This window comes from Olea europaea, chromosome 1, assembly GCF_002742605.1.
Source record: "Olea europaea var. sylvestris chromosome 1, O_europaea_v1, whole genome shotgun sequence".
Classification (NCBI taxonomy): domain Eukaryota; kingdom Viridiplantae; phylum Streptophyta; class Magnoliopsida; order Lamiales; family Oleaceae; genus Olea; species Olea europaea.
This window is the reverse complement of record NC_036237.1, coordinates 21,066,030-21,079,239: the sequence shown is the minus strand read 5'-3', so window position 1 is coordinate 21,079,239 and position 13,210 is coordinate 21,066,030. Positions and strand designations below refer to the sequence as shown.

The window sequence follows — 13,210 nt, the reverse complement described above, 5'->3', positions numbered from 1 at the left end:
AATAAATTCTTCAATATTAACTCTGACTTAAGTATCAAGGAGCGTTGCTTATAAAAAGAATGGTAGAGTTTGGGAACAATATCTTCCCTATTCACCTCGGCAGGGTGGAACTCCCAGTCTCTTGAAACATAGAAAAATTCCTCTTTCCATATCTTAATCGAAGAATGAGTGTCTAGTCCTAGGGAACCACCAGTCCTAGGTCTAACACTGGTGTACCACCAGCCAGAATTCCTACCGTCTTCTTTAAAGGTAAACAAATAATTGAACTGTTCGACACCGAGCTCAGAATTTCCTAAATGGCTCCATAAAATCAGGGTGGCAATCAGAGTTCGCCACCCACTGGAGCATAGCTATGTTAGAGCTATACCCCAGTAGGAAAGAAATTTACGTATGACCCTAGGAATGGGGAGCCTAAGGCCAATTTGTAAAATGGAAGAGTTTAAGGCCATACATCCTACGAGTGGTTTATCAGCCCGGTCAAAAGGTTCGGGGATTATCATTATGATTGATCTGGGAATGCCATACTTGCCTCTCTAGCTCGCCTATCTCCCGTTACGACAGACCTATAAGAATTGGCCCCCCACTCCTCTTGGCCATTTCCCTCACTGCCTTCATGAGATTCTACCTCGTCACCGCCCAAATCCTACCTAATCCGCCCCATCTCCCTAGGTCAAGCTACAGTAACTGGGTTAACAACCGAAATGGGAATAGGGGTGAAGATCTCTCTACAACTAGAAGACGAGCTGGAGTTGGAAGGGACTGATTCTTCCTACTGGTTTCCCCAGGAATGAACCCTAGATTCGTCCGAACTCATATACAAATCGAGATGAAAATGTGTATTGAAAGGATGAAGAAAAGATGCAGAAGAACACCTGGGAACTGAAGAAAAAATGACCTCACTTAAAAATAAAGATGGATGGACTAAAAGATTTTTCTTGCTATCTTGGAGAGGAAAAATCACATAAAGGAGGGTAAAATAGAAGCTCAAAAGGAATGTAAAATGATGGAAGATCAAAAGGCTCAATCCAAACCGTCAGTCCAAAAGATGGAGGGAAAATTTGATGGACAAGATATAATCAGCCTGAAATAATTACACTTCCTGGGAAAACACCAACCGAGTTAAAAGGCCAGTCCCTCCTTACAGCAGAACTGACCTAGGAGGTAACTGTTGACCACCGAACTTCGATCTCATGAGAAACCGTCCCAGGCCCCACCTCAAGCAGATGTGAGTTTGGCTAAGACCCCAGATCGGATTTGCCACCGTAATCTCAGGAGATATCATGATTACCCCTTGTCACATCAACCTCTCAAATCAACCCATTCGTCAAGAGTGACGTCACCGCCGCCCATGGCAACCAATCCCTAGCTCGGAATCTTCAAGTTGCCTGAGGGTCATCATTACCTGAGGAAACCATTGACACATGGCCACCGGCCTCGTCAACCAATCATAGGAGAATTCGACGACCCAAGTTCCGAGTTCGATACTGTAGCTGATTTGATGTAATTTCGACTGAAAACATGTATAAATAGTAAAGAAATTGTTATCCCAAAGATAAGGGAATTCATATGCAAAACCATTGCACGATTACATTTTCTCAATTGATTTATGAGCCATTTAGCAATAACTCGCCCTTTTTCTTAAAGTTGGCTCAAGATCATTCTTACAAATTTTGACGTCAACAAACATGAACCAAATATAGGGTGAACAAAGAGATATTATTTGTTGGGAAATAGGCACAGTGATCTATTTCATGCATCTCTTCTAAACGTGTGCAAACCATGCAAACTAAGAAACGTCATTTGAATCTTTTCAAAAAGACTTGAATATAAAGAGAAATGGTGAGAAAATAGGCCCTGTTTGGTAGGGATTTTTTGCCCCAAAAAATTGATTTTTTGATCGTTATTTTACTATTTAAGCCGTAATTTTTGACTTTTTCTCTCACACGTGGACCCCACTTTTCTTCTAACGGTCAAAAAATCAATTCTTAAAATCTCTACCAAACGGGCCCATATTTCTCCTCAAAGTCGTCTAACTCATTTTACGAGTGAATAAAAAATTCTGGAATCTAACTTGTGAATATTTAGGCCCGTATATAATGATAGAAAAAATTGAAAGAGTCACGTAAAGTTTACATCAACTAAATTAACTCGTATTATTTGAATTAAGAATTATTTTGAACATCGAAAGTGAAGTGAAAATGTAAAAAATTATATTTTAATAATGATAGAATTTATTTGGATCCAATCAAAAAAATAAAAACGTGAAAATAATTTTTGTCCAATCAAAAATTATTATATGCTCACTCGTCTATCTCGCACACACCTGAGATCCAAAGTCCACATCCCGGGTTTCACCGACACGAAATCCTCTGCACTGGCACCAATCCGCTGTCGCCAAAAAGGGCAAATCTAAGGCTTAGCCGGTGAACAAAATCTACATACGGCAACCTACTGAATAACATATTTAGTACCCGAAAGGTACATTTTCTCTTTCAATCGATAATTTAATTGGACAGTCGCACTTCTATTTTTGTGTTGATATTAGGGTTCGATTTGATTTAGAGTAACTTTTACTTCTATTTGATTCTGTTGTCTTCATGAGATTTCGAAGTTTTAAAAGTAGAAGTGAAATATTCTTCAATGTTCTGGAGTTAAATGCGTTATAGTTGATAAATGGACTTGGATTGCTGAATTGGTAACTTTATTTTTAATGCTATGGCGTTTTGAAAGTATTTAATAAAAATCTGAGCTAGCAATTATTTGGGTTTTAGTCTTTGCTTTCTTTAATGTTGCAATTTATTGCCTATTTCGAACTATTAAAACTGGGAATGACATGTTTTTGGATGTTTTGGAGTTAATTTTGGTCGATACATGTACTTGAAATTACTGAATTGGTAAATTTGTTTTCAATGTTGTGATATTTGAGAAGTACGTAACAAAAATCGGAGCTAATGTGCTAAATGTTCAGATTAGATGTCAAATGATGTGGAAAATCCTAAAGATGGGAATGCTACTAAGGTATTGGAATGTCCATCCATTTCCTCCGAGCCCCAATCTACGTGGTATAGTAGCTTGCTCCAGCACGTCTCAATCTATGGCATAGCTGCGGGTTATTGCATTTCAGCTTCATTGCTTTCGATCATAAACAAATGGGCTGTCATGAGATTTCCATACCCAGGAGCTCTAACAGCGTTACAGTACTTAACGAGTGCTGCCGGAGTGCTAATTTGTGGGTGGCTTAAGATAATAGAACATGATAAGCTTGATCTTGTTACAATGTGGCGGTTCCTGCCTGCTGCAATTATATTCTATATGTCGCTATTTACAAACAGCGAGCTCCTCCTCCACGCCAATGTTGATACGTTCATTGTATTCCGTTCAGTGGTCCCTATATTTGTTGCAATAGGAGAGACCCTATATTTGCACCAGCCTTGGCCAGCATTGAAGACATGGTTGTCGCTTGGTACTATATTTGCTGGTAGTGTGCTTTATGTCATAACAGATTATCAGTTCACTCTCATGGCTTATAGTTGGGCTTTGGCTTACTTGGTGAGCATGTCCATAGATTTTGTTTACATAAAGCATGTAGTTATGACTGTTGGTTTAAATACATGGGGTCTTGTGCTTTACAATAATCTTGAGGCTTTGCTATTGTTTCCTCTGGAGTTTCTTATAATGGGAGAGTTGAAGAAGATAAAGCATGATATCTCAGATGAATCGGATTGGCATTCCTTCCAGGTTGTCTTGCCAGTGGGGCTGTCATGCTTGTTTGGTTTAGCTATATCTTTCTTCGGATTCTCTTGCCGTAGAGCAATTTCAGCTACGGGATTCACTGTTCTTGGAATAGTGAACAAGCTTCTGACAGTTGTGATAAATCTAGTAATTTGGGACAAACACTCAACTTTTGTGGGAACAGTTGGACTCTTAATTTGCATGAGTGGTGGTATCATGTATCAGCAATCTACAAGCAGCAGACCTAAGCCGGCAAAAGAAGTAAATGCTCAAGATGATGAAGAAGAACAGCAGAATCTACTTGAAATGCAAACCGTTACAGAGAGCAGTACCAATGAGAAGCCAGTTACAGAATCACGAGAAGGAAATAAAGAATTATTTTCATAAGGAATTCATAGTACATCATTTCTTTCTTCTTGAAAATATTCATTTGGAAGCTCTAATGCAAGTGAAGTGGGTGCAGCAGGTTGCAAGATTCACCTACAGCCTGTCGTTGACTTGTTTAAGCAGGAAAATTTCCCAGTTCAGTTAGATGCACAATCTCCCAATTCTTTGCTACTAGTATAACTATTTTCCAAATCTGCCTGATGATTCAAGGAAATTAATTTCCATGCAGCATTGTATGTTTTGATAATCTTTTCTTAATATTTGAAGAATGTACTACTTCACAGAATACTGCAAGTGATTTAACCTATTAGTGGCTACAATGAATTGGATATAGCTTAAATTGAATTAAACTATTAAATATCTTGAGAAAATTCTCTCCTACTCGCATCAGACGCCTTTCCTTTTAATGTGCCATTAGGATTTTATAAATGTACATAATTTCATTTCCACATTTTGGCGTACTACTCTATGTGCACTCTTAGAGGATCCTCTTCTTGTTTATTGTTCTTTGCAACTTTATTGCTAATGCGATGTGGTAGTGTGTCCAAACTGGATTGTGAAACCTTTTTTGTCAGGTTAGTTTGATGTCAGGTTGGCCTATGGTTTATATTTAAAATTTGCATCATATTTATACCTCTGAATATCATACCATGCTATAGTTGAAGGTATTAGTGTGTCAAAATTAATGCATTGTTCAAAATCCTTACCCGAAAAATGCCATGTGTTATTTTTTAATGTAGGATCATTGAAGAAGGTTTTATTGTTGGAACATTGATTCAGTGTATTTTTTTAGGTTGGGCACAATAAAGAGACAAGCATAAAAATACAGATCTTTAATGTAGAAAGTGTTCTTTATACAGTTCGGTGGAATTGAGTTTCCAAAACTCCATGCCCTAATCAGAATCCTACATAGTATGATTCAATGATCCATCCATTCTGATAGACTCCTATCAATGTGGAAGGACCTAGAAGAATTGAGAAGCTTATTTAGTTAAAATAGATTCACGTAGGGGCAGGGGTATTTTGGAGAATAATGGTGTGATAAGTTGCCTATAAATGTAATGGGGAGGGATTGGGGATATTCATGCTGAGAATTAGTTGTTGAGTTAGGGGGAGAGATCTAAGTCTCTCGAATGCTTAGAATTGTTCTTCAATTTCTGTAATCGTCTGTCTTTTTAATCAAAAAGTCACTCATTCAATATTTGAACTTGTTCTTTCAAGCGATATCCTATCACATTCAGTGGGTCTCAAAATCAGAAGCTATTTCCTTCTAATTTTGCGTGGCTTCCCAGAACCCAATATCCTAGGTTGAATCCTATGTAGCATGATCCCTTGATTTGGTTCTTGTTAATGTTATTTCTTGCCCGATTTAACACAGTGGTTCTCCAAAACCCTAAGTTGTATGTTGAACCCTACATAATCTGGCTTCACTTGTTATATGTCTAATTTTACGTGGCTATCCGAACCTCATGTCCTAGGTTGAATCCTATGCAATGTGAATCCATGATTTGGTTCTTGTTATCGTTGGAATTAACAGGTATATTGCGATTAAAATGTGTATTGAAATAAGTCTTTGATAGGTGCGAAGATTGGTTGCGATTCTTTAAGTGCAATTGATGCATAATTGAAAGGTCTTGATCTTTTAATCGGGTGCAATTTGTACAACTAAATCATGACCCAATCTGAAAAACGACACGAATGGGAAACATGGTCACCTCCTTGAATTTTTAGAATTTGCCTCAAATCTTTTTATTTTTTTCAATTTAAAATGTATTTTTACTAATAAATAAACGGAAATGTAAACGGGGATTGTTTTTATCTCCATCTAGCTTCCTGATGAGAACAATAATGTCCGCTTGAAATTCTCAAGATTTTCCATGCACTTGCAACATCATTTGCTTTTTTCAAGATTTTTCTACCCGAATTTTAGATTCTTGGTCTTACCAAATACGACCATGCTATGTTACCAAAAAATGGTTGACACTCAAAATGGGGGCTCACTTTTTTTGTAATTTTTTATTCACGTGGAATCCACGTTCATGTGAAAGAATATCAACCAAGGTAGTAATTTTTTTTTAGCAAAACCAGCATAATTCTACCAAATAGCGTTACCAATTGTCAAATAGTACCAATGCTTTGAAAATCGACTGAAGAGGCCGATTCCATTGGGAAGTGAAGTTGGCCGATCAAATCGTAAAAAAAATGAAAAATAAAAATCTTTTAAAACATGCTAAGAATCAAAAGGTTCATTTTAAATTTTTGTTTTCAATTTTTTAAATATCTTTTTATCATATATTTGATCTCAAAACCAAATTCAACCATTTGGTTCTTCATCTTTTTCCATGTTCTTGTTGCCAAGGATAGCATAGCAAAGAGATTTTGGCCTGGAAATTTCCGTGATAGCATCATGACCACTTTAAACTACATGTCAAAATAAACCCAAGATTGGAACCATGTGCCTGTTGAGTTTGGGCTATTGGTTACTTCGATGACCAATTATACTACACTTCGTACACCTAATCAAAAATAAATGTGTTTAAAAACTCAATAGATTGGCGTCCCCTCCACACACTGATCAAAAGAGTATATCATTATATTGAAGGCGCCTTAACCCAAAGTGGTCATTGAACACCATCCGAATCCAACGATCAACAACATTGATACGACAACGGAGGTCGGGGACTAGTCATTAGGCTCCCATGGAGGAGCTAATTCAACCCTCTCCAACCAAATTATAATTCGTGAAAGTACATATTGATTGGCAAGACCAATGTGGTGTCAGCTCAATTACTCCTATATAAATGGATCATTTATATATTTGGGAGTAAGCAATTCAACTCCACTCCACTTTGGCTAACTATACAATTCTATATTTTTTTGTCCAAATTCTCTAAAAAAAAAATCCTATGAATTCACAAAAGTTAATAAAAAAATGCAATGTCATTTTTTGCCGGAAAATGCTACATATACAATCGGAGTTGACAATCTCGATTGACAATCACACATATTAAAGGGGCTCACAATGAATAAAAAAAATCCTGAACCCCCTGCTGTAAGGACATTGTCAATCAGGGTTGTCAATCTCGATTATACAACTAGAAAAATTCAGTCAACATAAGATATTGAATAGTATAATCATAGCTCATTGATGAAGAGACCAATATGGTAATATGAAATTGCTCTAATTTAGGGTGTGTTTGAGCACTTTTAATTTTGAAAAATGTATTACGAAATGATAGATTGATGGAGAATGTCTGGTTAAAAAAGAAGAAAAAATTTTAGTTGGTATATAATATTATTTTAATAAAGAATGCGCGGTTAAAAATGAGTACTGTAAAAAAAATTATGTGATAGAATGTAAAATAATAGTCGACAAATAGAGGCTTGACGATTTTGAAAATTTCATTCCTTCGTTTTTTAAATGATAAATTCAAATTAAAAAATAGTCAGGAATTAGAATTGGAAACGAGGTCTAAATATACAAGAAAACCAAATCCCATTACCTGAAGGAAAACTGGAAAAACCAACCCTAAATCCCTGATAATATGAACTTTTATGCTTCTCTCTGAGGCATTAGTAGACCTAACGCAATTGATCCACCTTCATAAATTTTAGGGTTTCTCATTTCAATTTTATGTAAATTTATTCCAATATATATTCTTGTTACAAGTTTTACCTCTTTAATTTATCAAGAATGGATGCGCAGAGGGCTTTGCTTGATGAACTCATGGGCGCAGGTAAATTGCTCCAGTATCTATCTCAATACTGGGCTTTCCTTCGGCTAAAGTTCGCACTTTTTTTCTTAATTTTGAGCAATAAATTTTATCTCGGCATACTTTCAAAAACCCTGAAGCTGAGTTCTGGTCGGATCAACTAAAGCTTAAGAATCCTGGAATTGCTTAAGTGAATCTGAACTAGGAATTGAAAATTTTCCGATTAAAAACTCGTAATTTTAAATTAGGCAAACTCGGTCTTAATTACATGGTTCATCTGAATATTTTGTTTTGTTTTAAGCACAACACATTTGGTTTCGGAAAGAAAACCGGTTACTTTCTTCCCCTGATTTTTCTTTTTATTTTTTCCATCACGTTTTTTAGTTGGGTGCATTTACCATTAATATTTTATGTTTTTGTTCATTATGTAGCACGAAATTTGACTGAAGAAGAGAAAAAAGGATACCGGGAAATCAGATGGGACGATAAGGAAGTTTGCAGATTTTATATGGTTCGGTTCTGCCCCCATGATTTGTTCGTCAACACTCGGAGTGATCTAGGTGATGTTTTGATTCATTTTATTATCTTTACGAACTATTTTAAGGAAAAATGTTGAATCACGCTATAATGTTTATAAAGCCTGGGTGACAAAATGTTTAAGAAGGCTTAATTAGGTGTGAGGGATTTTACCTTGGGGAAGGGGAGACTAGACATGACAATAAAATAATTCAAAACAATATAAAAATACAAAATATGCTCATAATTTTTTAAAAATCCATGACAAAACTAATTAAGAAAGTAAAGTTCTTTGCAACCAAATTGAATTTTATTACTAGAAGTCGAGACAACTCTTCTTATGTTATCACTACTCATGATCTTCAAGGGATCATTAACATTACCATCCTTGTCAGTATAAGTTTTTTTTCATTCTTCGTCATCATCCTCTACTTGAAATGATGTCTCTCTTTCTCCTTTTCCTTCTATGTAGTTATGAAAAAAGAAATAAAAGAATCCCTTAGACATTTTAGGTTATAAAAAATAGCCCAAAAAAGTTAAGTCCAGTAATTAGATGTCCAGAAAATGTAAGAGAAAGGGGCAAACACCTTCGTCACCTTGAATCGTAAGTCTCACAAATGGCACTTTAGGTGGGGTTTTGAGGTGTTTTATGAAAGCCTCACGTGAGGCAGGATTCATGATGTAACTTCAAGTAGCTTTTTTAAACAGAAGTAAAGCATCAGACATAATCAAGGTAGTTAGTTGACCCTTGAAGCTTGAGTGCAATACATTAAAAGTGAGAATTTTGAACAAGTAAATCTTTTTTGTTTTGTTTTTCCAATGAAGCCAATGCTTTTCATTCTTAATTTAACTTTCATTCACCTAACTCGGTTTCTCTGTGTGTTTTTCTACATCAGGGGCGTGCCCAAAAGTTCATGATCTGAAGTTGAAGGAGAGGTATTATAGTTAATTTGAAGCCCTATTATTTGAAGTATAATGACAAATCATATGCCATTTTCCCCCATGTATTAACTTTTACACTAGTGTGCATATACATTTTAATAGTAATGTGGTAAATATACCCCCTCTTCAAACAATCTGTGTTACCGATTCAATTATTTGATGGATATTTGGACGCTGAGTAACATTATTGCGGCCCCTTAAACTGGAATTATATTTCCTCTCCTTTTAGTATTTATATGCATTGAGTGTCATTTATATGACACCTTGTTTCACACTAGTGATCTGAGTTTGTTGGTCTCTCTTTAGTTTTGAGAAGTCCCCCAGACATGATTCACATGTTCCTAAGTTTGAAGCGGAACTGGCTCACTACTGCGAGAAGCTGGTAAGTTTTTGTCTCAAAAATTTTGAATTTCGAAGGTTTTGATTGGTGTTGAACTTTATTTTTAGTGTTTGGTTACACTTGATGGTTATTTCAGGTTGCAGATTTAGATAGAAAAGTTAGGCGAGGCCGGGAACGTCTTGCTCAAGAAGTTGAAATTCCCTCTCCCCCTCTGATCTCCGCTGAAAAATCTGAGCAGCTTTCTGTGCTTGAAGATAAGATAAAAAATCTACTGGAACAAGTCGAGTCTCTCGGTGAAGCGGGGAAGGTTGATGAAGCTGAGGCACTCATGAGGAAGGTGCTGCACCTGCCTATATGTCTACTATTTGATTCCACAAACTGCGAAACTGTTATTTGACAAATTGCAACATCATGGTTTTAATGGCTTCTTTCAGGTGGAAATGCTTAATGCCGAGAAGACAGCCTTGACTCAGCAACCACAGCAGGATAAAGTGTTGATGATGGCCCAAGAGAAAAAAATGGCTTTATGTGAAGTTTGCGGCTCCTTCCTAATAGAAAATGATGCTGCTGAGAGAACTCAGTCTCATGTTACTGGCAAGCAGCACATGGGTTATGGCACGATCAGGGACTTTCTCGCAGAATACAAGGTACATTGTGTTACACAAGAAGCAAAATTTGCCGATCTATATACTCGGAAAGAATAAATCATTATGTAAATGTTGCATCAGTATATATGCCAATCTGTACACTTGGAAAGAATAAATCATTACGTAAATGTTCCATTAGGATCATGATTAGTTATAATGACTATTCATTGCACGACTCATGAATTGAATACATTTACCAGGCAGCTAAGGAGAAAGCAATTGAAGAAGAAAGATTGGCAAGGGAGAGAGAAGCTGAAGAACAAAGGAAGCTAAGGGAAAGAGAATATGGAAACAGACGTAGAAGTATTGAGTCAGTAGATAGGGACAGGTATCGTGATCGAGATCATGACAGGGAGAGGGAGCAATATCCAGAACGAAATCGTGATCGTGAAAGGTCTCGTGATAGGAGTAGCAGAGAAAGGCTGGAAGACGGAAGAAGATCAGATTGGAAGTACAACAGTTCGAGGAACAGAAGAGAAGGAAGGAGGGATAGATACTAAGAATTTGACAGAAGGTCAGTTTCTCTTGTCGGCTGCAGTAAAAGATGGTCATCCAGGAACCCCTTTGCCCATATTAGAGGATTATGTAGATAAATGTCTGAACTCTGAATTCTAAAGAGGTAGATGTTTTTCTAACTATCCGAGTTTCATCTATGTATGCTTTGGAGTCTTGAGTTCTGTCTTCGTTAAGATTAAAATTGTTTTTGTTCTCACAGCTCTATTGGGATACCATCTCCTATCATCAATATAATTTAAGAAGAAAAGGTTGAGGTAGGTATAACTTCATTGTTGTGACTATCTATTTAAGTATCACAATTGGTATATTTTACTCGAACCTGTAATTTTTTTATCATTTTCTATTTGGGATCAACTTGTCTTAAGTAGTAGTAAGAAACTGATTTGGTACATGTGCATGCGTAATATTGTGGCTGATTGAGAACGGAGGTTTTTACCAACTGTGAGGTAACAAATGCGTTTATTGTCACGTGTAGACTATCTTCCCTCACCATTACCTGTTTGGTTTTCTTTATTTTTGGCTTATTTTAGATGCTCGCGTGCAAAATGGGATTCTTTCCTCTTAGGTAAATCGGATTAAGCAGTGAGAATACTTTATCGGGATTGTCACTTTTTTGGCAAGGTAACGGGCACCTGAATAAGATTTCAGGTGGATCCCCTACAGCACACGTGAAGCTTTAAATCAGATGGGTAAAATTTTCTCTCCTAATTTGTTTCTGTGCCACCACGACACACAGAATAATTAGTTAAGGATCATAAAAATCCAATTAATTAATAGTTTTTGTGAAAGAGAAATGCTATTCATTGCCATTGGTGTTAAGTACCAGTCTATGTAACAATTATATTTCATCAAATAATAGATTCATTTAAATACAAAATCATATGACTTATTTAATTGAATTTATAGAGTATTGTTACCTAAACTAGTGATCTAGGATCACTGGTGTTAGATAACATTATTCATTCTGCTATTCTCTTCCTATTTAAAATTTTTTTCCCTCTAGGGAAGATTTCACTGCCTGAAAATTTTGTGGTGAATCGGAATTTCAATCTGTAGAGGGCATGTTTTTATCTTGGCAATGCCTCTTGATAATTGCTGTTTTAGTTTTAATGAGGGTGGAGGGAAGTTTTGTTTTATTAATGTTCTTACTTGATTCTTGAATTTGGGGCATCTGCAGCATTGTACTGTGTTTTGATAAATTATTTGTTAGCATTCACCGTTTCCATCCCCAAACTTACTTGATTCATGAATTTGGGTTATCCTAGATGACATCTTTACTTTTTTCTTTTTGGTAAGAAATGGAGAAAATATGGAGGGCAAGTTTGGTTGTGAATTCTGCTTGTTGACGTTGGAGATCGATTCTGTTGGAGATGTTTGATAATATATCGTATTATTTTGTCAAACAACAATTATTATAAAGCAAGAAAAAAAAATACAGGGATATTAGAATTTTTCTGAAGCAAGATGTTCAGATCAAAGTTTTTAATCCCCTTTTGAGCTTTTGTCATTGAATAATCATTGTTCTATAATAGAAATCAGATTGTCCAAGAGGTATACAATTGGTTTATGCACTAATGAAGATTACATATTCATATCTATTTAATGTTTATGTTATTGAATCTGATGATATAGCAATTACAACCCAAGAGGCATACAACTGGTTTACTCAATAATGAAGATTGGACGTAGGGTCCACTCTTATTCCTTTCTTAAATGAACAGCCACCAGTGAATGATGACGCTGTGTCTTCAATCCACTTAATTCTTTAACAAATTAGATAGCAGCCTCTGGGCTTTGCCTGCCCTTTACAAAATCCTGGTTCGGTCGGGATCTTTCAGTTCAAGAATCAAGTAGAACGATTCGTACTACGTTGCTTTAAAGGAAGCATAACACACCATATTAGCGTTACATTACATTGTTATCACTCAAGAAGAATAAAATCCAAAAGGAAAACAAGATGATGTACCTTCAAATTCTCACAAGAGATGAAAGGGAGAGATTTTGTAATTCCAAAAGGCAGAAGTAATCACCAAAATCATTGGAAGGTTATCTCATCCAATTAGGTTTTGTAGGTCCTTTTCATCCAATTTTAGCTTTGTTTCTCCAGTAGCCATCCAACATTGACTTTCTCATAAAACAGACAACATACAATAAAAAGTATGCATCAATTCAACACAAGAACTCACAACTAGACCAGAAATTGAAGAAAATTTAGATTTTTTAGGTAATCTATCTTTAAAAACATTAAAAAACGGACTTTATACCAAGAAATAAAGAATTAATAATTTTTATCAAGACATCTTCTAAAATAGATAGTATAGACAAAATTGTAGAATTAACTGAAAAAAATTCAAATAATAGAAGAAGACCCTATAAAATATTGAGATAAAAATAAATAGAAACTAAATTAGAAATAA

At 35.8% G+C, this 13,210-nt stretch overlaps 2 protein-coding genes across 3 annotated transcripts; both read left to right on the top strand.

Annotated features, from left to right (window-relative positions):
- The first annotated feature begins 2,294 nt into the window (after positions 1–2,294).
- LOC111397014 (GDP-mannose transporter GONST3) lies at positions 2,295–4,464 on the top strand. The gene is made up of 2 exons (XM_023023676.1): positions 2,295–2,478; positions 2,969–4,464. Exon 2 carries the CDS (start codon positions 2,974–2,976, stop codon positions 4,117–4,119), a length of 1,146 nt encoding a protein of 381 aa, XP_022879444.1. The 5' UTR covers positions 2,295–2,478; positions 2,969–2,973; the 3' UTR covers positions 4,120–4,464.
- A 3,349-nt stretch (positions 4,465–7,813) lies between these two features.
- On the top strand, positions 7,814–11,269 carry LOC111397007 (luc7-like protein 3). 2 transcript variants are annotated; one of them, XR_002703113.1, is made up of 8 exons: positions 7,814–7,856; positions 8,264–8,392; positions 9,245–9,284; positions 9,597–9,672; positions 9,767–9,967; positions 10,065–10,277; positions 10,478–10,896; positions 10,993–11,269. XR_002703113.1 is itself a non-coding variant. In XM_023023667.1 (7 exons), exons 1-7 carry the CDS (start codon positions 7,814–7,816, stop codon positions 10,775–10,777), a joined length of 1,002 nt encoding a protein of 333 aa, XP_022879435.1. In that variant the 3' UTR covers positions 10,778–11,269. The 2 variants fall into 2 exon arrangements, 1 of the variants encoding a protein (XP_022879435.1); XM_023023667.1 differs by having other exon boundaries at positions 10,478–11,269.
- Positions 11,270–13,210: the final 1,941 nt, after the last annotated feature.